Here is a 25,681-nt window from a genome sequence, read left to right as displayed (position 1 = left end):
TAGATAGGAACAAGTGAGTACTTAACTTAATTTTTTTTTAAAGTTACTGAATGGGCTAGACTTAAACTTTGAAAAAAAAAAAAACGCAGTTCACACTGCTTTGTGCAGTCAAAAATATCCCACCTCGAATTAACCTAGTATATCGCCAAGATTTTATAAACAAGGTAGAAAACAGTAAGTTCTTAGATGTTCATATTGATAAAAAATTGAACTGGAAGACTTGTATAGTATACTTACTAAAATGTATAGGTTGGCTACTTTTACCCTACTAATGAGTGCCAGAGTTGGGGATAATGAAGTCAGTAAGTTAATATATGTTGCTGATTTCCAGCATTCTTGAAGGAATGGTCTCAGAAACTGTATGGTTTACCAAATTATGCAATAAATTACAGAGAACCATCGAAGCAGCAATAATAATTTTCTTTCTTACTTGATGACTAGTTTCGAGCCTAAGAGCATTACCAAATCGTCCCAAAAATCAAAAACCAAACATTAAGTACTTTGTACATTACAAAACAGTTCCACAGCACAAAGATAACTAATGACAATTGGTACATACAATCAAGCTATGTAGTTATATAAGTATACATTACGACAACCATATGGGTGTTCATTCTATTTAAACACATCTTGTAATGCAGTGCAGGCCTGAATTTCAAAAAAATGGTTCAAATGGCTCTGAGCACTATGGGACTCAACTGCTGTGGTCATAAGTCCCCTAGAACTTAGAACTACTTAAACCTAACTAACCTAAGGACAGCACACAACACCCAGCCATCACGAGGCAGAGAAAATCCCTGACCCCGCCGGGAATCGAACCCGGGAACCCGGGCGTGGGAAGCGAGAACGCTACCGCACGACCACGAGATGCGGGCCCTGAATTTCATTCACCTAAGTGAGACACTGAAGTGCGGGAGGCTTTAGGAAGACTAGGACACGAGGCGGTTATCGTCTAGCAGCAACTTTATTTCAAATATATTTTTCCCTTCTTTCAGTTTTCTGTAAAGTGATTAACAGCACATGTGGTAACCAACATTAGAAAACACATATTTCAAATACAAGCAAAAATCTGAATCATAAGATATTTAAGTTACAATTTGTAACGGAAGCAAAAAGGTGTCTATATGTCGTCATGCCGGTGCCTATTCTGAACGCCTCGCCGACACTAGTACGAAAACAAATTTTCAGAATACCGACAAATAGATCCACAGACAAATTTGTATTTACAATTTAGTACGACATGGTAATATAAGAAACTCTAACATGATAAGACCATACATTCTTGTATAAAACGGTTACATAAAGTCGGACATGAAACAATGATAAAACCACACAGTCAAGTGTAAACGAAATTTGTTATCAACAATCCATGTAAGTTTGAAAGTAAGAAATATATTCACAAGTACAATACTAGACGAAAAATAATTTGCATTATCCTTTAATGAATCTAACTTCGGCTCAGAAAGGACAAAATAGCAAGCTATAAAATTATTTGACAATCTTCCCACTGAAATAAAATGTCTGAAAAATAGCAGAAGCGTTTTCAAAAGTAGATTACAGACTTCCTGGCAGATTAAAACTGTGTGCCCGACCGAGACTCGAACTCGGGACCTTTGCCCTTCGCGGGCAAGCGCTCTATCAACTTTTTTTTTTTAATATATTTTGTTCGTTATTGATCGTTGTGTTTGGTCGTTGCGGACGTCGCAAGACATCCTGTTCAAGTTCGATGGTTGATCCTTCCACTCAGTTATTTAATACAGAGGCCAACCGGCTCTCTGACCGAACACGGTTTTTTTTTTTTTTAATCTCATTTTGTTCGCTTTTGTTCGTTGTGTCTGCTCGGGGCGGACGCCGTAAGACATCCATTTATGTTCGTTGTTGATCGATTGACTCAGTTTTTTTTTTTTTACAGAGGGCACGTAACCCTCTGACCGAACACGCTGAGCTACCGTGCCGGCTAACCAACTGAGCTACCGAAGCACGACTCAAGCCCGGTACTCACAGCTTTACTTCTGCCAGTATCTCGTCTCCTACCTTCCAAATTTTACAGAAGCTCTCCTGCGAAACTTGCAGAACTAGCACTCCTGAAAGAAAGGATATTGCGGAGACATGGCTTAGCCACAGCCTGGGGGACGTTCCAGAATGAGATTTTCACTCTGCAGCGGAGTGTGCGCTGATATGAAACTTCCTGGCAGATTAAAACTGTGTGCTCGACCGAGACTCGTACTCGGGACCTTTGCCTATCGCGGGCAAGTGCTCTACCAACTGAGCTACCGAAGCGCGACTCAAGGCCGGTACTCACAGCTTTACTTCTGCCAGTATCTCGTCTCCTACCTTCCAAACTTTACAGAAGCTCTCCTACGGAACTTGCAGAGCTAACACTCCTGAAAGAAAGGATATTGCGGAGACATGGCTTAGCCACAGCCTGGGGGACGTTTCCAGAACTTCTTTCAGGAGTGCTAGTTCTGCAAGTTTCGCAGGAGAGCTTCTGTAAGGTTTGGAAGGTAGGAGACGAGATACTGGCAGAAGTAAGGCTGTGAGTACCGGGCTTGAGTCGTGCTTCGGTAGCTCAGTTGGTAGAGCACTTGCCCGCGAAAGGCAAAGGTCCCGAGTTCGAGTCTCGGTCGGACACACAGTTTTAATCTGCCAGGAAGTTTCATATCAGCGCACCTTCCGCTGCAGAGTGAAAATCTCATTCTAGATTACAGAGGCTTTTCCATAACAACTTCTTTTATGCCATAGAGGAATTCTTGGGTAGAGATATAAAAAACTATAAATAGCCAGCATGCAGCCATATAAATACTATTTTTTATTTAGTTGCATGTAATTGTTATCTGTTTGTTCTGTTTATGTTTTCCACTGTGAGTCTGATGTGTGGAACAAGTAACGAACTAACTCCGGAAGGCAGCGAATGTTGAGCAGAATCTCTACATCTATACATATCTTCTACACATATCACAGATTAAAATACCTCACCGGGTTTTTCTGTCTATATGTGAATTCTAATCTCAGGAACTACTGTAGGGACTTTGTGGGGGTTTCACTAGTAGATAGATGGATTCACAAGGAACGTTTGTGTACCTCATCAGTCCAAAAAGTTTCTAGTTAATATTAATAAAAGAAATGAATGTTAAGACTGTGGTTTTAATGCGTCATGTGTTCTACACAGTCTTCCCTTAACTCCGTTAATACAACCATGTGAAGCTGTCAAAGTCCTCCTTTGGGATGTTGTTTAACTCTCACATCACAGTGGTTTGAATGCATGATATGTCGGCAAATTTGGCCCTTCATGTGAATTTCGACACTTTGTGGTAAGTTAGTATTGACAACAACGGGCCTCGTCAACCATGATGATTTTTTCCAGAAAAGATTCGCCCACGCTTTACATTTCAATATTGCCGCGGCACGTGCCCGGACGTTGTTTTTCTGCTGGAGTTAAGGTGTACGGGACACACTTTGCAGACATTTTTGCGTCTTCAAAACATTCCGGAAAAGGTGTTGAACACTTGATTTAGAGATGTTGCTCTATTCCGATTTGTGAAACAGTACATCCGCACCTCCCACTACTTAACATTGCCTGCTCACACCTGACTAGTCCAGTGCACATCTGCTGTTACTACATCTGCCACCGTACTTACTGTGCCGACATCGCTTATAAGCCAGGAATAAAGTCAGTCTCGGGACTTCTTGGACGGTCAGTGTACACAATTTATTAACACTATGCCAGAGAATTCGGCCTGCGGAGCTGGGGCGGTTTGCTAGTGGTAAAATAAGGAAAGGATTCTCTTCCAGGCAAATTAAGAGTTGGTCGCAGAGTGTAGGTGAACAATTTGTAAACATATCCAGATCTCACCTGGGGCGCAGCGCACGAACGCTGCTAGGAGCAACAGAAGCAATGCTGTCTGCGGCATGGCGTCCTTAATGCCGCTACAACACAGACACACATCGCTTTTTCATAACGATAACCATCACAGATAGATATCAGCCGATATTGCCTCCATTAGCGGCCTTATCACTGTTACGTGATCGTTACAAGCACGTGGCAGAATTCTCGAGTGATGAAGCTAACAAGAAAGAAATAAGACCAGGGTTTAACGTACCGTCGATATCGAGGTCATTAGAGACGGAGCACAACCCTGGATTGTTTTAACGATGGAGCAGGAAATTGGCCGTGCCCTCTCAAAGGAACCGTTCCGGTATTTGCCTAGAGCAGTTTAGGGAAATCAAGGCAAACCTAAATCTGGATTGTCGGGCGCGGGTTTGAACTGTCATCCTCCCCAATGCGAGTCCAATATGGTAACCACTGCACTACCTCACTCGATAATCAAGCTAACATCTAATTAATGTTCTGGTAATCCAATTTTGAAGGGGTCATAATGAAGTAAGATATCAACGTCCACGAGTCGAAAACTGGGTTAAGCAATTGTGACCTATCAGATTCATCCATCAGTTCCGTAGACAACCAACGATTTGCATCTCCAACTTTTGCAGAAATATATAGTATCATTCCTGTAGTACTTCCATGTGTTTAAGGTGTTATCGATAGACGATGCAATGCACGTCTTTCGAAAAGTGGCAGTTGACCATAAGTAACGAAAAGTATGAGATCATTCACATGAGTACAAAGGGAATGCGTTACATTTCCGTTACACTACCAGTCGTACAAATCTAATGGCTGTCAATTCGGCTAAATACCTCTGGATTACAATTACGAACAACGTACACTGAAATGATTACATAGATAATGCTGTGGGAAAGGCGAACCAAAGACTGCACTTTTTTTGTGACAGAACGCTTAGAAGATACAACAGGTCCATTAAAGGGATTGATTGCCTACACTACGCTTCTCCGTCCTGTGCTAGACTCTAGACTATTGCTATGCAGTATAGAATTCTTAGCAAATAGGAATGACATAGGGCTTCGAAAAAGTTCATAGAGGGGCAGCTCGTTTTGTATTATCGCAAAACAGGGGAGAGAGTCTCATGAATATGATAAGCGAGTTGAGATGGCAGTCATTAAAACAAAGGCGTTTCTCATTGTGACGAGTTTTTTCATGAAATTTCAATCACCAACTTTCTCCTCTGAATGTGAAAATATATTTTTGTTGCCAACCTACATATGGAGACATGATGATAATAATAAAATAAGAGAAATTAGAGCTCTTATAAAAAGATTTAATTGTTCATTTTCCCCACACTCTGTTAGAGAGTAGAACGGTGGAGAAATAGTCTTAATGTGGTTTGAAGAACCATCTGCCAGGCACGTAGGTGTGAGCTGCAGATAAGTCGTGTGGATGTAGAAGTCACTGTTGTTGTTTAACAAATGAGTAAATTGTTTCAAAAGATTTTAGATGACATAAACAACGGCGCCAAAACAATGGTTTCTTCACAAGAACACAATTCATTAGCGAGGCATGGGAATCCTAGCTCCATCAATTTCTATGTCTATTTGGTCATATTTATATAATTTAATGTATGTAAAACCATCATTTGCTAGCTTAGGCCTGCAGCGTGAGGTGAGTAACGATATTATTTTGACTACTGTTGTAAGACGTCGTGTCTCCTGACCTTCATTGCTTACATATTACGCCCTCACAATCATATTCCACACGTCAAGACGCTTCATTCGAACCCAAACTCGATAAGATAAAGTCAGTGTTGTATGAATTCATGTAAATGATATGCAATTAACAAGTAAGCACACCATGGTTGAAACACTCGAGGCTGGCATACACACATACATTCCAGAGACGAAGGTCACAGAAGCTTTTAGTTCGGGAGAGAAACCACACAACGGGACGCCGGTCCCTTCAGAGGACGACCCAGCCTATGTTGGCTGGTGACCGCCCGTGTAGCGGAAAGCATGGGCCTGAGTGAAAGGGGGGAACAACCCCGTGTTCGGCTTAAAAGCAAATTCCGCTACATTGTGTGGGAGCGGCCAGCCTACACATTCTTTACACATTGCACGCAGTTTCAGAGATTTTCACAGGGAGACAGCAAACGCCAAACGCCAATGCTACAGGTTTCCGGATTGGTCGCCTTAAGTGAAACATCATTCTCCCGTTTTAGAAGAGCAATGCTGATTGGCAGACGATATTTCTGACACCTTGAGCTGAAGGAATAATGGAAGAGACTGAAAGATATACCCCTTCGCTTCTGACGTGGAGAGGCGCCGCTCCGTTGTCGCTCTTGGAGTGAGGAACAAGTCTCTCCTCAGTACTTCACTGGGAGAGCACCTCTGTAGAGAGTGAATCGAAGTGCTACTCTATATTGAGTCCTTGCAATTAAGCGTTGTTCACTGTGTTGGCTGACACACTTATTGTGGGGTGAGAACGGACAGAGTTATAGTGAAACTCCTGTGAGCGAATTTTGAGTGGCATCACGGTGGACTGGTTATCTGACTGGTGTACCACGCCAATAGACTAGGGGCGAATAAGAGTCCTTGACTTCATCAAGGCATAGGGCGAGTTTGATTGGCGAAGGCCAATCCAGATAGAACGAGAGTTACACTCAGTCGCAAAAGTATTCGGACAGAGCGTAACGGCGCATAATTTTGCAGTTTGCCGCATGAACAAATACAGAAATTGCACTTTGTAATGTATTTGGGACTCTGGGTACGATGTCGCAACGTGAAACACGCGTCAAATACGAAGAATTGTTGTTGGACATGTGTCTGTTACGTAATATTTCCTGAAAAAGGCATGGGAAAGTGCATCAAAAGTATTCGGACAAACGCGGACAACGTGAGAGAATAGTTCATTCCGAGATGCACAGAGGGTGAAGCGACTGCAGTGTCCGACATTTCCGCGAGACGATAGCGATGATTAGTAAACACGTATCGCTAGCCTGTGCACGTCGACGATGGGACGCAGAGGGAAGTGTTCTACGTTCGAGCAAAGGCAACTTGTCGTTTATCATCACGCGAAGGGGAAAACCTGCAGGGAAATTGCCGCAATAGTGAACATGAAGAAAAGTACAGTTCACGACATTATTAAACGGTTCGAGAAAGAAGACCGATTGGAATTCCTTTGCAGTACAGGACGGCCACGGACATTTTCACAGAGAGATGAACGTGTGATTGTGTGAAAGGTACAACAGAATCCGAAAATATCTGCCACACGAATTGCAAGTGAGGTGAAGGGAGACCTTGGTATAAAAGTTCATCTCGAAACCGTGCGGAGGGTACTACGACGATTGCAGTACCATGGTTGAGTGGCACGGCGAAAGCCATTCATAAATGCAGTGAATCAGAAGAGACGTATGCAGTTTGCGAGGGAATACGCCGAATACTATCAGGCTTGGTGGAATCGGGTGATATTTTGCGACCAATGTTAATTTACATTATGGCAAAGCGATGGAAAGGCAAACGTGTGGTGAAAGACCAATGAAGAGCTGAATCCCAGGAACCACAAACCAACAGTACAGTTTGGAGGTGGGAGCATCACGCTGTGGGGATGCATGTCCGGCAATGGTGGCTCTGAGCACTATGGGACTCAACTGCTGAGGTCATTAGTCCCCTAGAACTTAGAACTAGTTAAACCTAACTAACCTAAGGACATCACAAACATCCATGCGACCGTAGCGGTCTCGCCGGCAATGGTGTGGGTGATTTAGTGCTCATTGATGATACGATGAACAAGGAAGCGTATTTGAATATACTGCGAGGACATTTGAAGCAGAGTGCACGACATTTAGGTATTGCGAACGACTTTCATTTTTATCAGGATAATGATCCCAAGCATACCGTGCATATTGTACAAATGCGGCTGCTCTTCAATTGCCCGAAAGTATTGCACCCCCCTCCCCAATCATCAGACCTTAACCCAAGCGAACATTTGTGGGATAAATTGAAACGGACCCTCCGCGCGGACATCATCTATACGAAGGAGACCTTGAAAGAGAAACTGCACCAAGTATGGGCAAATATAGGCCCAGATTTCACGAAAAAACTCGTGGAAAGTATGTCTAGTAGATTGGAGGAGGTATTTAAAATGAAAGGTGGACCCAAAAGGTATTGACATTTTCGTCATACAACTTATGAACATTTATTAGACAGTGTCCGAATACTTTTGTAGCAGCAGGGTGTGCAGGATGTTTCATTTTTGTTGTTAATTTTTCAGTTATTTATGTTATGGAAACGAAATAATACAATAATTCTTTTGTAATTAATGTTGCTACGCATATATACTGCTAATAAATATGTTAGGGATTCATAGTCAGTGTTTCTCGAGTACTCATTGTGAAACTTCACACTGTCCGAATACTTTTGCGACTGAGTGTACCTTATTTGTCAGCAGCGAGCGGCGCAGACAGCAGTCATCGCAGCTTACGGTATTGTGGGCTACAGCTATTGCGAGCCCCATATTTCCCCCACAACAGTACACTTCACTGCATTTCACACGCGACAGCCTTGACCGTGCCTAGCAACATTCTAAAGGATAATTATTCAAGTCGAGTAGGCGCGCCTCTCAGCCATTCTGCCAAGTCAATAAGCATCTTAAACTTTGTATAGAAATTTCATTAGCGAATCCTATCCTTGAGAGGTAACTTCTCATTCCGATAAGAACCAGGATATAACTTGTTCAATTCATAACTAAAAGTGCCATTGTGATTTCTCAGAATTTTTGCAAAATAAATAATAACTTTCGTTAGTTTCATGTTTTTCTTACACTAACTAGCCCTACTCCAGTACCCAAGTATCCCACTAGTTACGTAAGAAATTTTAGAATTTTGTGTCATTTCCTTACAGCGGACGACTCCAGAAGATATTTATTGCTGAAAGTTTTTCAGGCATTTCTCTTTAGAACGTTAGCAGCGTCTGTTTGACTTCTGTAGTAGTGTGGGAGTGGAAATTGCATCTTGCAGAAGCCACATGGTAAAGGGTACATCTCAGATTAATCCGTTGCGCAGAATAGCAGATCAACCCCACGCTCACACTGTAACTGCAGCTTCGGATGTTGCGAATACAGTTAATGAAGCTAATTATTACTGCTAAATTTAGGGCGAATCTTCTAAGGTGAGATAGCAAATGAGCCAAGCGTATTTAATGTATACTATGAAACGAATAAATGGTATATTATTTCCAATTTTCACGAATTTTGGTGAGATTGAAAACAATGTATTGACTAACGCAATGGTCATCTAAACAAGGTTTTAAATAAATAAGCAAGACAATGCTTAGGATCTTTTGTCGGTATGTGGTTAGTTTTCTAAGCTGTTTCGAAGACACTGTGTGGCGAGAGAGTCGCTTGGGCTTCAGTTGTTATTTCGATGATGATGGTGATGTTTGGTTTGTGGGGTACTTAACTGTGCGGTTGTCAGCGCCCGTACAAATTCCCAACCTTTCCTCACTCCAATCTCACCACTTTCATGAATGATGATGAGATGATATGGACAACACAAACACCCAGTCATCTCGAGGCAGATGAAAATCCCTGACCCCGCCGGAAATCGAACCCGGAACGCCGTGCTCGGGAAGCGAGAACGCTACCGCGATTGTTATTTCGAACTTGGAATATTTCGGTGGCCTTGAGTTGAGGAATTAGAATAAAGGGTGTCCACAATGAGACTCCAACATTTGAACTCATAAAATCTGAGAGGAAAAACAATTTATTGACGAACAAGGAAATCATACAGCAGCTCATCAAGTTTTCATGCACAAATGAACGGTTCAGTACACTTGAACATGGGCGCCACGGGTAGCGCCAAGTCTACAATCGATTTCGTGCCATGTGTTGCGGAGCATCTGTTCTGTGACAGAGTTGTTGACAGTTCTTGTGCGCTGTTTCAAGCCTTGCAGGTCCTTTACTGGTGTAGCGTATACCAGGTCTTTCACATAACTCCACAAGAAAAAATCGAGGGGGGTTATGTCCGGCGAACGTGGCGGCCAAGGAATTGGACCTCCATGGCCAATCCATCGTTGCAGGAATGTGTCATTTAAAAATTTTTAGACATCAAGGCTCCAATGGGGTAGTGCACCGTCCTGTTGAAACAGCACACTTGGCTGCAGGTCTATTATCTGTGGCACGGCAAATTGTTCCAACATGTCCAGGTAGATGGCTCCATCCACAGTCGGCTCCTGAAAGAAAAACGGACCAATAATGCAATTTTTCATCAAACCACACCACACATTAACTTTCAGACTGTCACGCATGTGTTCCCTAGGTGCATGTGGATTTTCGGACCCCACATTGTGACGATTGACAGCCCCTGACACGTGAAGGGTTGCCTCGTCAGTAAACATCACGCGTGATAAAAAAAGTCTCGTCCGCGGCTATGCGATCTAACATGACACATGCAAATTCTTCTCGCTTTGGTCGATCATCAGGCTCGATTTCCTGCACAACCTGCACTTTATATGCGTACAAACGTAATCGCTGATGAAGCACTTTGTGCACTGTTGAACGTTTCATACGAAGTTCTGGTGCTGCCTGTCGCACTGACTTCTGTGGACTTTGTTCGAATGACCGCCGGACTTGTTCCACATGATATTCGCTGATCCCAGGCTTACCACCACCATGCCCTTTCGCAACACTCCCAGTAGCTAAAAACTGATCACACCACTTCTCTATAGTCTTGATCGACGGGGGCTCTTTGTTGTAAACTAGACGAAAGTTTCTTTGCACTAGGGTCGCCGATTTTGTCTCTGCATACCACCAGACCACTTGTGCACGCTCCTTCATACCCTCCTTTTTTGTTTTAACCAATTTATTTCAGCTCCACTACGACCACTTGGCGTATCAAATTTGCACACCACAAACTTGTTGAGATGCTCTGTCTGCCCCTTTAGGATTCACAGGTCCACCATCTGAAATGAGGAAGATATAGGATATTAAAATGTTGGAGTCTCGTTGTGGACACCCTGTATTTTCGGAACTCAAATGGTGTTGGACTCAGAATCTCAACGCAGCTTTCAGTGACTGAATATTTTACAACAGTGCGAAATTTGTTGTTGTTTGAATACTATTAGGAAGTTGTGAACTATAGAAGATTTGTTGCACTGCGTAATTTTATTAGTGGAATAAAGTCGATTGGTTTTTAGTTGTGTCTACAAAGTCAATGAAGTTTATATTTCTCGGTGAATACTAACGAGACTCCACGCTGTTGAACTTAGTGATTTTGGTTATAGGATTTTGTGATTTAGTTACAAGGCTCCAAGCACTTAATCCGCACTTATTACTTTCTGTGAATGCTCTGATTGCATTAGGAATCTACAATTCTGACAAGATGTTCCAGCTTAAAAAGTAATGTCGTTATTGGTACGTGCAATGCATCACTGCGTCAGCGAATTTTTTCAGACAGATTAAAATGTGAACGGTTGAATTTCTTCTTAAGAAAGATGGCAAAGCAACTTCAGTAATTATGGTCAAGTGCCCCTATTGAGATATTCTTCTAAAATACTCGAAAAAGTAATGTACTCAAAAGAAGTCTCACGTTTATGTGGAAACAATTTAGTTACTATGTCACAATTTGGATTCCAGTAGGGTCACTCGACACAGAATGCTATTTATACAGGGCGGTCCATTGATAGTGACTGGGCCAAATATCTCACGAATTAAGCATCAAACGAAAAAACTACAAAGAACGAAACTCGTCTAGCTTGAAGGGGGAAACCAGATGGCGCTATGGTTGGCCCTCTAGATGGCCCTGCCGTAGGTCAAACGGATATCAACTGCGTTTTTTTAAATAGGAACCCCCATTTTTTATTACATTCTCGTGTAGTGCGTAAAGAAATATGAATGTTTTAGTTGGACCACTTGTTTCGCTTTGTGATGGATGGCCCTGTAATACTCACAAACGTATAAGTACGTGGTATCACGTAACATTCCGTCAGTGCGGACGATGTTTGCTTCGTGATACATTACCCGTGTTAAAATGTTGAGGGGAATGTCGTTACACGCATTGCCAAATGCACTGAGGTTGACGGACATCATTTTGAGCATTTATTGCATTAATGTGGTATTTACAGGTAATCACGCTGTAACAGCATGCATTCTCAGAAACTATAAGTTCACAAAGGTACATGTATCACTTTGGAACAACCGAAATAAAATGTTCAAAGTACCTACGTTCTGTATTTTAATTTAAAAAACCTACATGTTACCAACTTTTCGTCTAAAATTGTGAGCCATATGTTTGTGATTGTTACAGCGCCATCTATCACAAAGCGAAAAAAGTGGTCCAACTAAAACATTGATATGTAATAAAAATGGGGGTTCCTATTTTTAAAAAATACAGTTGATATGCGTTTGACCTATGGCAGCGCCATCTATATAGGTGAGAATATATGTTACACCTATTCAAGAAAAGCTTTTCTTATATAATTTTATAGGTATACTTCAATTTATAGTGAAATGAATTAAATCTCTAATACAATTTATTGCCTCTTGGTAACAAAACACAGCTCTGTCTTCTAATAAAGGGTTCACTATCGACACAGAAGAATATTAACTTTGGGATGAAAAATTTATAATGTTAGAGGTTTCAAAGCTCTTTTGACAACGGCTGTCTTTCTCCTACCACGATCTTGTATTTAAATTTCCGGCTTACCTCAAAACCAACTCCGAATTCCTTCAGCATATTAAAGCACCCCAAGTTCCTCAATTCAATCTCAAATTAAATATCTTTCATTTCATTAAAGTTCTTAAGTTTCCTTACATGATTAAGAACTTTTTAAATTATTATTTCAACAATCAACCTTAAATTATGGCAACCAAATTTATTTATGAAACAAAACGGAGTACACAAATATTATGAGCTACAGTTTTCGGATTTTTAATACTGATTCATGCATTGATTTCCACTAGATTTGTAATGTATGCGATGTGACAAATCAGTTTACGTTTATCCATGATAATATGATTATACAATATTTTAAGCTAATAAACTCGTCTGTGATGCGCAACATACGTTGTCACTTATATGACATTTATTTAAAAATACGAGTATGTTACAGTTGTGACTGTTGGACTCACTGTTCCAAAGATATTACGAATCAGAAATTTCACAGCAGAAATCTTTCTTGCAGCAAAACTTCAAGACTTGATATTTCGCCGTTCCACAAGTGAGCCATCCTTATGCGCAGACTGCTGGCTACCTTCCAATGTAAATATCGCTGAACTACGCATATTCTTGAAATCTTAAGCAATAAAACATTAAAATTAAATACTGTCTGCCCAAGAAATAAATAACTGTATTCCAAATCAAGGTAAGTACTGGTACAAAGGTGACGAAAAAAAATAATTTTTGTGTAATTGTTTTTATAACTCAAAAACATTACAATTTGCAAACTATCATACACCATCAGAAAGCGCTTCATTTATTGTAGTGTTATGAGAGAAATAGATTATGGAAGAAAGGGGAGGGGTGGGGCGAGAGGGGGGACGGATGCAGGTTGCAGTTGGCTCGGACGATTGAACGAATTCAAGGAACTCGCTGAAAAATATTTTTGAAACGAAAGAACTGTAGAACGTGCTGTCATCACATACTGTTTCTGCTCTCCAAAAACCCTCCCCATCTTTCCGTATCTCGACTGGTTTTTATTATTTAGTAGCGTGTGGGTGACCAGATGGGCGAATTTTGAGCAAATTTTTTAAAGAAGTGGAACCATCGCGCCACCCGGAGTGGCCGAGCGGTTCTAGGCGCTACAGTCTGGAACTGCGCGACCGCTACGGTCGCAGGTTCGAATCCTGCCTCGGGCATGGATGTGTGTGATGTCCTTAGGTTAGTTAGGTTTAAGTAGTTCTAAGTTCTAGGGGACTGATGACCATAGATGTTAAGTCCCATAGTGCTCAGAGCCATTTGAACCATTTTTGGAACCGTCGCCATTTGGACAATGTTTTTGTTGATCAACACGATTTTTTGGGATACAGGCAAATCCTATTGTATCCAGAATGAATTTTTCATTCTGCAGCGGAATGTGAGTTGATATGATACTTTCTGGTAGACTGAAACTGTGTGGCGGACTGAGACTCGAACTCGGAACCTTTGCCTTTCGTGGGAAAATGCTCTACTGACTGAGCTACGCAAGTACGACTCAGAACTTGGCTTCCGCCAGTACGTCGTCTCCTACCTTCCAAACTTCACAGACGCTCTCCTGTTAAACGGTAGAGCACGTGTCCTCTAAAGGCAAAGGCCCCGACTTCGAGTCTCTGTTCGGCACACAAATTTAATCTACCATAAAGTTTCAAATCCTATTGTATTTTTATGCACTAATTTTAATTTAATGTTATTTTCAGTTATGTTTCCCGCTCCGCTGGCTTGTGAACTACTAAAATATTGCAATCCCAAAGTTCAACCTGTCTCCAAATAACGACTCCAGTGCTAAGGTTAAACTGCTATAGAAAGTTAATGACGCTATTGTAGTAGCGCGTGCTTACCATAACGCCAGTTACGGACGATGTGAGCTGTGTCAGAAGGAGCACTGTGTTCTTGGAACACAGCATTACCGTTGGGACCGGGCTGAGTGGACGTGCGGTTCTAAGCGCTTCAGTATGGAACCGCGTGACCACTACGGTCGCAGGTTCGAATCCTGCCTCGGGCATGGATGTGTGAGATGTCCTTAGGTTAGTTAGGTTTAAGTAGTTCTAAGTTCTAGGGAACTGATGACCACAGCAGTTAAGTCCCATAGTGCTCAGAGCCATTTGAACCACTAGCGTTGGGAAACAAACGTTGTTCTATGAGATGGGCCCGATCTGTCAAAACGATGTTGGTAGTAAAGTTATCTTGCAGCGTAACCATGGGTCCCAGGGAATGCCACGATGTGGCCGCCCAAATCATCACCGAACCACCGCCAGGTTTCACTCTCGTTACATATTCTCGACCAACACTGGAAACCATGAGAAACAACGCTCATACGATTGAACGACATTTTTCTATTGCTCCACAGTCCAAGTTTTATGGCTTTGACACTGCGTTCTCCTGTTATAGGTATTCGCATTACTGATGAATGGTTTGGGATCCCAGCTAATCCTGCAAATCCCTGCTTTTGGAGCACCTTTAGTGTTGGTTTGGTGCTTACAGGGGCCCCGAGCGCTTCATTCAGTTAAACAGTGACTTTTGCAGCTATCGTTCTCCTCCTGTTCGTCACAGTCCTCGTGAAAGCGCGATTTGACTAATTTATAATCTTAAGAGCATGTGCTAGAAAGTATATGAAATTAATAGACCATCTGAAAACAAAAAACGTTCTGTGAAGGCTTAAAGGTAAAATATGAGTATATGATCACTGGTCTGGTAATTAAAACCTATAAAAAGAACCAAGCTTGTCTTTATACATATAAATAAAAATGGTTTCCATCAGCTATGCCTACGATCTTCTGCAATTTATCTGATTTGTTCCCATTGAAACACGTATGTATTCAGTAGCAGCGATGGCGAGGCATGACAGAATCTCTGACCAGAGAGTTATTTATCGTTGCTAGTCTGTGCTTGACCGCGCGAGAGTTCAGTTCAGTTGCGAGGGAGTTGTTGTACGTAGCGAGTCGCGAGAGCATGTAGTTCGTTCGTGGTAGTAGCGCGCGAGAGACAGTCGGAGTTGTGTGTGAGGAGTTGGCAGGCGTCGACATGGGTCTCTGGTCAAGGTTTGGAACGAGGTATATTTTTTAAATAAGGTAATGAAGCAGCATTGCGCATATCTGATAATGTAATGTATGTTAACTGTAATTAATTTGTTCAAGAATTGCCCAAATAATAATTTTGTTCTCAAAACCATCCTTTTAAGAAAATAATCATTACAATTGAAACAATACTTCCTTTGCTTTTCCTCCCAGAATCAATTTATCAGGTTGATCTTAACGTTAATTTTGTGGGGACTTAATATTTTTGCACATTGTTATTATCATTGAGTTTTATTACTGTGGGAAGCTAACATTTGGCACTATTTGCAATTCTATTCAATTCTTTTCATTTTGCTTATTTTACCGGGAGGTTACGTTTAGCACGATAAATATTCACATTTAAATAATTTCATTACATTTCTTCGGGGATGTTACACCATATGTGCATCAACCAGAGATGTCACGATGGCGAGCCAACATGTAAATATGATGTGACATGACCAGTGCAAAATTTCGTGGTAGAATGGTAGTACACTATTTTCTTGTGTAAAATGGAGCAATAGCTGTAGACACAGTACTACTGATGAGAAGAAGGTAGTGTATATGCACCAAGCAGTGCAGTGTAGTGTGGTGTTGTTGCTAATTGAAGTAATAGACTAGTAGGTTGAGCGAACCTCTACTGTATCTGTGAGTTCTGTGAAAGAGAGAGTTAATACTGTTGAGATTTCGAAGTTTGGGGGTGTTAATACCTGAAGCAACCTTGATGTAGAATGAAAGTTTTGTCCTTTGTCCTACATGAGCCTTTACACTTCCTATTTACAAGAGAATGTAAATATGAAATTAAATATATTGGTGTACGAATCTGAATGTAACAGATCTTGTCGTAAGAAGTGTTAAAACGATAACATGCTTCGTTTGTGAAAGTCAATGAAGACCACCTATGAAATTTTGTCATTCAGTGTCTATGTATTTTTCTGTAAACCTGGTGCATTTTCATTTATGTTGTGAAGCTGGTCGCGACAAGCCAGTACACAGAGTGTAGACTGCAGCTTAGGGGCCGTCCAACATTACTGAGCCACTGTACACCTTGAGGCCATTTAACCATACTCACCGCCAGAGCCTGGGAGGAAGGGGTGCTTTCCAACCCCCACCTCTGACCAGCACCACTCAGACTGCTATCAGGGCACCTACCTACTTGTACAGCAGCTGACGTCAGCATCCGAGGAGCGAGAACGGCGGTGTTTCTCGTCGGCCTTGCCAAGACGCCTGCCCTGCATCCCATGGAGTACGAGCACACATCGGCTGATGAACATCACTGCTGTCTTCGGACGTCACACACCGTGCCAGCGTGACCTGCACGGTCACCGAGGACTCGCAGCCTCTACCTGGCTTCCCTGCTACGAGAGACCTGGGACGAGGTTATTGTGTGAGGGAGTTGCCGAAATCTGTTAGACGACGACGCTTCCTTGACCATGGAGAAACTCACTTGCTGGCCTCGATGGGAGGAGATGATTTGAGATTATAATCAGCTTGCACTCATCAGTCCACATGTATGAATGAGACCAATAGACTAAAAATAAACATGCTTGACTAACAACTGTGAGACTGAGTAAGACTCTTATTGGCTTGCAGTTCACATTGTGTTGCGATGAGATGGAGTGACATGGGCTGAAATCGATTAAGCGTTAGCCAGTCATGAACTATATTAATAGTCATGGGCACAGTCAAAAGTACCCATTTGGAGATTTGCAATAGACATTGTGCTGCAAGGAGATGGAGTAAAATGTGATGACGTCGACTAATCTTTAGCCAATCATGAACTATCAAACGTTAATAGATGTGGACAATGCCAAAAGTAATTCTTTCGTGATTTGTGGTACATATTGTGTTGTGAGGAAATGGGGTGTCACGTATTGAAATCGGTTAATAGCTAGCAAATCATGAATCATCAAACATTAATGGTCATGATCAGTGCTGTGAAGGTGGTAGATGGACTGTGGTGCTGAAAGATTCTGATGAGTGGACTAGTGGAACACTGTGGAAGAACTGTGTTCAGAGGGTGCGTGTAACTGTTGTTGAACTGATAGACAATAACTTCGATCAAGCCACATTAGTGCAACCGCAGGCTGCATGTATGCCCTTCAAATGGCTTTTAGAAGAAATATGCACTTCCACGGAGACCCATTGTCATTCCCTTTAAACCCTATTGCATTTGAGTGAAGTATAGTGCCGAAAAGAAATCATGACATATTATACTGTAGGGTAGTGAATTATTTATGCATTTCTTTTTGTTTACATATCCTAGACCTTTTCAGAATTCTTGTTAGTATCATATTGTTTATGAAAGTGTTTTTATCTCATTTTTGTGTCTTTAATTGTGAACTGTAAAGAGTACTATCATCATAAGTTGTATTCTTCAGGGAACCACTGACATTTACCATGTATCCTTTCAGTTGGTCCTCATGTGAAAAGGCATATGAAGCTGCTTCTTCCTGTCGCTATCTGTACCATATTCATCATTAAGAAATTGGATATCCTTAATAGCTTATACCCTTGAATCCATCGTTGATACTAAAATTTATAAGTTTTTTCTATGATTTTGTGATAATACAGTTGCGCTTTGTGCTGTATTGGAATGTTGATCTTCCATACATACCCCTTTGCCTCAAGTGTATGGTGTTCAGTTACACAAACTATATCTCTGTAGCCAAACAACAACACATCCTAATTGGCACCTTTGACATCCAATAAGTAAATTGCACTGTAATATGAGGGATAATCAAGTTTTCTTATTTGTTCTCTGAGTAGTCACCAGTTGTAAATCATGCGTAATACTCATAGGAATTTTTTTAAAAATATTTGATGGTGAGAATTATCAGTTTAATCCTGTCTCTATTAGTCTAATCTACGTTTCTTTTTTGCAGTCTTGATAACGGCCTACTTCGTGATGACATTTGTCAATTTGTGTCAATCTAATGTATGACAGTCATTTTTTAAAAATTGATTTAAACTTATGAAGACAAGGATGTTAAGTGTTTTTGATACCCTAATGTAGCACATCTACGATTTCCTCACGAGCTACGTTTGCTTACTGTGGTTACATTAACAGAGTACAAAGATATAAGTTCCTGTGTTGATCGAACGACATCGTCAGTTGTAATTGCAGTGGGCACAGCATCACTGAGCTTCCACTGTGGATCAATAGAAACGTGTCGCCTGTCGAATTATTCGGATTTCTTGTTACACGAGGTCGATGGTTACACGCCATTAACCAGACGAATGGCTGCACAAAACGTACAACGCACCGTATATGCAGGCCGGTAAGAGCTGAATTACGCGCTGGGGTACATTCAGTTGGGCTTCCATGGAATATGTGGTGGTAATCGAAAGTATCAGGACAGCAGTAAACTACGTGAACTTCGAACGAGGAATTCCGCCTTACGCAAGACACCTATGGAGTTTTGTTTCACCCAGATATGTTTCAGCACTTTCAGTGCCATCTTTATAACCCTTTATTTCCTTTCTTACAAGAAGCTATTAAATGCTTATGTTTGTAACTGTGAGTCTGCTACACAATCTACAACTTGTCATGGGTTTCTTAGCAAGCACGGAAATAAGAAGAACTGCAACATCACAAGATGATTACGTGAACTTTATCGCGGACCACCTGCATCTCTTCATGCTGGAAATTTTCCCTTACTGCGATGACATCTTCCAGCAGGATAAGTGTCCGTGTTGCGACGTCAGAATGGTGCTACAGAGGTCTGAGAGGCATTTTAGTGAACTCATATTGCTTTCTTGGTCAGCTAATGTGTCTGATCTGTACCCTCTGGAACACATATAGGGCGCCAGTTGCGTGCCAGTAGACCACCATGTCGTAATTTGCGGTAACTAGTAACTAAAAAGGGTTGCCCACTGCTATCCTGTTTTGGTTTTACACCCCTTCAGTAACTTAGTTAAGCAATGAACTTTTATTTTTTTCATTTTCACTACTCAGATTCCGACTGCAGATTCTGTGGCCTTCAGCCTCATAGCACAGAATTCAGAAATAGTTTAAATAAAATTCCCATAGTAAAATCTATTATTTCAGTACATTCTAATGTCTATTCTGAAAGTGATGAGCTAATTAGTTTTATTGGAAATGAATCCTATTAAAAGTTATGAACAATGACGTATATTGTGCAATACATATTAAGTAAAATTCGAGTGAGCTAATATATCGAATTCAGCTATAAGACTGCATCCAAAAGAAAGCCTAAATTTTATTGATTCCAGCAAAGTGTTTAAATTAACCTAAAGTCTATTAGTTAAATAGATATTAAGACTTGTTTTGATACTTTTGGTACCTTTATTTTTCTACGTAAAATGACTCCAGTCCCAACTTTGTAAGTGCATTAATTAAGAATTAAGTAAATTTGAATAAGTAAACATTATTGTTCAGGAGGGCTGCCATGGTTATAAGTCGGGAATTCCCACTGCGGATGCATAAGTTAGTTCTGCGTATTTAAATTGATACAGCTCACTCATGTTATTTAAGTAATATGACCCAATAGTTAATTTCAAAACCAATTAGAAAGGATCATTTTAACCCTAGGAAATTATAAACTATAATATATTAACAGAAATAGTCAAATATTCAAGCACTCGTCTATATAAGGTCCGAGCTGGTGCAGTTCTCAGTTAGTTCTCGGTCAGATTCTCATGGAGCAAAAGTGCGGCAAGTCGGTGCCGGAATGTGATGTGATAATACTTGAAACAGAAGCTTAACTTTCCCGGTCGGTACCAAAAAAGTGTAATTGTATTCGGCTTTGAACATTTAAGGGGTATGGTGAACATTGTTAAAGACTGGAAGTTTTTGACCTACCTAATGTGACGATTAATAAGTGTAAGAGGCCTGGTCACATGAATATTGTGTGTGTGTGAGTAATAACAAATAAATCGCAATGTGGTTGCCATAAGTTTTCAGTAACGAATACGGTCTTGACTTTCGATTTTGGAAAACATAATCTAGGATCCTGGCTTCTTAATTGCAATGTGATTTAGGTGAGACGACGCAGCTACCGAGAAGACAATATTGAATAAGCAAAGGAAGGTAGGTCAGGAACACTGCGCACTATCTACTGGGTGAGGAAATGTTTCACTACTTCCGGTTGTGACGTGAACTTAAAGTGGCACTAATACAAGGATTCAGCCCGGCACGTTACAAACTGCTTGACCTGTGCGTAGACATATGGTGCCACGTAGTTCTGGAATCCTGCCAAGGGCTTGTACAATCCATGTCAAGTAGAATCTCTGTTCTACTGTGTTTGAAAAGTGGAACAACACTCTATTAGACAGGTCGTCATAAGGTTATGGCGTCGGCGTATGCTTCAGTATTACTGTCATAGACGAATGGTGTAAAGTATATGTGTAGTGCATGTACTCTTTGAGGAAGTTGTTCATACACTCATATCACTTTAGCAACCACCACATTATACCACAACTCAATGCTAATAATTGAAACAAAAACTGTACAGGTTGGTAGGTTACGTGATAAGTATTACAGTCTCAAGAAATAGTGATATTAATAACAATATTTTAAAAGTAGTATAGTTTCGTGACCGAAACACAGTTTAACCTTTTTCTTATTACTGCTCATAAAATTTCATTTTTCCTCTCTGAAGGTAATTATGTGCAGGATCGGAACCACTGCTCCACAATGACGACTGCGTATTTCATCCAGACGCTGAGTGTGGGACATCTTGCTGGGTAACTATGCATTCGTCTACAGCGTAATGAGCATTTTGATACCAAGTGCCTGATATATTAAGATTCACTTACATGTTACTATTATCACGGTAATGGTAAGTCAGATAACAACATTAATGGAGGTTACTGATGACGTCAATGGCCTTCTTCAGCATGCCGCTGTTATCACACTTCGAATATGTTTGTGTGCTACAACATCGTTATCTTGAATTGAGCTTAACAGTTGTAATCAAGAAATTTATAGGTTAGAGGGTTCCGAAAGTGTAGAAACAGCAGTTCTATATCAAAGGTTGCAGGGCAAACGCAAGACGGAGGTAGACCTCCAGGAAATACACTCCTGGAAATTGAAATAAGAACACCGTGAATTCATTGTCCCAGGAAGGGGAAACTTTATTGACACATTCCTGGGGTCAGATACATCACATGATCACACTGACAGAACCACAGGCACATAGACACAGGCAACAGAGCATGCACAATGTCGGCACTAGTACAGTGTATATCCACCTTTCGCAGCAATGCAGGCTGCTATTCTCCCATGGAGACGATCGTAGAGATGCTGGATGTAGTCCTGTGGAACGGCTTGCCATGCCATTTCCACCTGGCGCCTCAGTTGGACCAGCGTTCGTGCTGGACGTGCAGACCGCGTGAGACGACGCTTCATCCAGTCCCAAACATGCTCAATGGGGGACAGATCCGGAGATCTTGCTGGCCAGGGTAGTTGACTTACACCTTCTAGAGCACGTTGGGTGGCACGGGATACATGCGGACGTGCATTGTCCTGTTGGAACAGCAAGTTCCCTTGCCGGTCTAGGAATGGTAGAACGATGGGTTCGATGACGGTTTGGATGTACCGTGCACTATTCAGTGTCCCCTCGACGATCACCAGTGGTGTACGGCCAGTGTAGGAGATCGCTCCCCACACTATGATGCCGGGTGTTGGCCCTGTGTGCCTCGGTCGTATGCAGTCCTGATTGTGGCGCTCACCTGCACGGCGCCAAACACGCATACGACCATCGTTGGCACCAAGGCAGAAGCGACTCTCATCGCTGAAGACGACACGTCTCCATTCGTCCCTCCATTCACGCCTGTCGCGACACCACTGGAGGCGGGCTGCACGATGTTGGGGCCGTGAGCGGAAGACGGCCTAACGGTGTGCGGGACCGTAGCCCAGCTTCATGGAGACGGTTGCGAATGGTCCTCGCCGATACCCCAGGAGCAACGGTGTCCCTAATTTGCTGGGAAGTGGCGGTGCGGTCCCCTACGGCACTGCGTAGGATCCTACGGTCTTGGCGTGCATCCGTACGTCGCTGCGGTCCGGTCCCAGGTCGACGGGCACGTGCACCTTCCGCCGACCACTGGCGACAACATCGATGTACTGTGGAGACCTCACGCCCCACGTGTTGAGCAATTCGGCGGTACGTCCACCCGGCCTCCCGCATGCCCACTATACGCCCTCGCTCAAAGTCCGTAAACTGCACATACGGTTCACGTCCACGCTGTCGCGGCATGCTACCAGTGTTAAAGACTGCGATGGAGCTCCGTATGCCACGGCAAACTGGCTGACACTGACGGCGGCGGTGCACAAATGCTGCGCAGCTAGCGCCATTCGACGGCCAACACCGCGGTTCCTGGTGTGTCCGCTGTGCCGTGCGTGTGATCATTGCTTGTACAGCCCTCTCGCAGTGTCCGGAGCAAGTATGGTGGGTCTGACACACCGGTGTTAATGTGTTCTTTTTTCCATTTCCAGGAGTGTATTTGGGAAAAAATCAGAGCACCAAACGCTCACGCGAGTAGAAAGCACTGATGCATTGCTGTAGATACTGAGAGTTAGCTAAAGCCGGTGATACGATCAGCCGAAGCTTTTACCAAGCTGTTCAGAAAGGAAGGATTAAATTAAATTTTTTGGTGTTAGAAGTAGTTTACTTCGAAGCGAAATTGAAGTAGATAATTGCTGCAACTTAGTATGTATATACACGACAACTGGAGTAAATTAATAATTGTTTCCTTTCACCGACCTCTTCACTCATATGATACAGTTACTGCAGTGTTCCATGAAAATTTCAGTTTCATTTCGAAGGAGTACCCGACACATACATTTACATATGGAGGTGATTTCAATCTACCCTCGGTATATCGGCGGAAACAGATGTCGGTGGTAGGCATAAAACTTTGTCCGAAATTGTGCTAAATGCATTCTCCGAATGTTATTCAGTTCAGGTGCCCACATGAAGTGTGAATGGTTGCGATAACATACTAGACCTCTTGGCAGCAAAGAATCGTGAGCAAACAGACAGCGTCATGATGAATACCGGAGCTGACGACCACGAGGTTGTTGTAACGAGACTGAATACCGTAATATCCACAAACACCAAAACTGAAGCAAAATACATATATTAAAAAAATTGATAATAATTCGCTTGACAGTTCCCTAATAGACCGTCACTGTTCTTTCCGAACTGTATAACCTGTAACATCGAAAATGCAGGATGCATGGCACCTGCTACCGATACATAATTTTTTTTAATTCGATGTAAATACACTCCTGGAAATTGAAATAAGAACACCGTGAATTCATTGTCCCAGGAAGGGGAAACTTTGTTGACACATTCCTGGGGTCAGATACATCACATGATCACACTGACAGAACCACAGGCACATAGACACAGGCAACAGAGCATGCACAATGTCGGCACTAGTACAGTGTATATCCACCTTTCGCAGCAATGCAGGCTGCTATTCTCCCATGGAGACGATCGTAGAGATGCTGGATGTAGTCCTGTGGAACGGCTTGCCATGCCATTTCCACCTGGCGCCTCAGTTGGAGCAGCGTTCGTGCTGGACGTGCAGACCGCGTGAGACGACGCTTCATCCAGTCCCAAACATGCTCAATGGGGGACAGATCCGGAGATCTTGCTGGCCAGGGTAGTTGACTTACACCTTCTAGAGCACGTTGGGTGGCACGGGATACATGCGGACGTGCATTGTCCTGTTGGAACAGCAAGTTCCCTTGCCGGTCTAGGAATGGTAGAACGATGGGTTCGATGACGGTTTGGATGTACCGTGCACTATTCAGTGTCCCCTCGACAATCACCAGTGGTGTACGGCCAGTGTAGGAGATCGCTCCCCACACCATGATGCCGGGTGTTGGCCCTGTGTGCCTCGGTCGTATGCAGTCCTGATTGTGGCGCTCACCTGCACGGCGCCAAACACGCATACGACCATCGTTGGCACCAAGGCAGAAGCGACTCTCATCGCTGAAGACGACACGTCTCCATTCGTCCCTCCATTCACGCCTGTCGCGACACCACTGGAGGCGGGCTGCACGATGTTGGGGCCGTGAGCGGAAGACGGCCTAACGGTGTGCGGGACCGTAGCCCAGCTTCATGGAGACGGTTGCGAATGGTCCTCGCCGATACCCCAGGAGCAACGGTGTCCCTAATTTGCTGGGAAGTGGCGGTGCGGTCCCCTACGGCACTGCGTAGGATCCTACGGTCTTGGCGTGCATCCGTGCGTCGCTGCGGTCCGGTTCCAGGTCGACGGGCACGTGCACCTTCCGCCGACCACTGGCGACAACATCGATGTACTGTGGAGACCTCACGCCCCACGTGTTGAGCAATTCGGCGGTACGTCCACCCGGCCTCCCGCATGCCCACTATACGCCCTCGCTCAAAGTCCGTCAACTGCACATACGGTTCACGTCCACGCTGTCGCGGCATGCTACCAGTGTTAAAGACTGCGATGGAGCTCCGTATGCCACGGCAAACTGGCTGACACTGACGGCGGCGGTGCACAAATGCTGCGCAGCTAGCGCCATTCGACGGCCAACACCGCGGTTCCTGGTGTGTCCGCTGTGCCGTGCGTGTGATCATTGCTTGTACAGCCCTCTCGCAGTGTCCGGAGCAAGTATGGTGGGTCTGACACACCGGTGTCAATGTGTTCTTTTTTCCATTTCCAGGAGTGTATTTGTAGTTTAAATGCTTTCTTTTAACAAGTAAGGACATTACTTCACTGTATGTGTACATTTAGGTAGAAGTCTGTTGACGTTTTATTGTATTTATCTGTGTTCTACTGTGAAACTTATAAGCTCTGGGAAAACGGAAAGCTCTGCACCTGAATGGCAGGCTTGTCCAAATGAAGTTTTTGAAGTAGCCAACCCCAGCGACGCTAGTCCTATTGAAAACAGAGGCGGATGTTGTGAGGAAGTGCGAGATGAATTTGGCGATAATGACCAGGTACAACTAATTGAAAGCCACGTAGATTACAATATCTACGAGGTCAAACCTGACGTTGTACAGTCAGACGAGAGTGATGAGGTTTGCGTGAGCTCGGGAGATGAGATAGAAAGTAAAACAGATCACTTTTCTCCAAAAATCTCGG

The 25,681-nt window shown here is 42.8% G+C and overlaps 1 protein-coding gene across 1 annotated transcript in view; it reads right to left on the bottom strand.

Moving 5' to 3' along the window:
* Positions 1-3,932, bottom strand: part of LOC126242335 (mite allergen Der f 3-like) — a 74,190-nt gene extending 70,258 nt beyond the window's left edge. The window contains exon 1 of the mRNA XM_049948079.1: positions 3,854-3,932. Coding sequence (XP_049804036.1) covers positions 3,854-3,911 — 58 coding nt within the window. The 5' untranslated portion in view covers positions 3,912-3,932. The remainder of the gene's footprint in view (positions 1-3,853) is intronic.
* Positions 3,933-25,681: the final 21,749 nt, after the last annotated feature.

Source organism: Schistocerca nitens, chromosome 1 (assembly GCF_023898315.1).
Source record: "Schistocerca nitens isolate TAMUIC-IGC-003100 chromosome 1, iqSchNite1.1, whole genome shotgun sequence".
In the NCBI taxonomy this organism is placed as follows: Eukaryota; Metazoa; Arthropoda; class Insecta; order Orthoptera; family Acrididae; genus Schistocerca; species Schistocerca nitens.
The sequence above is the reverse complement of the archived record's forward strand: the minus strand, read 5'-3'. Positions and strand labels throughout refer to the sequence as shown.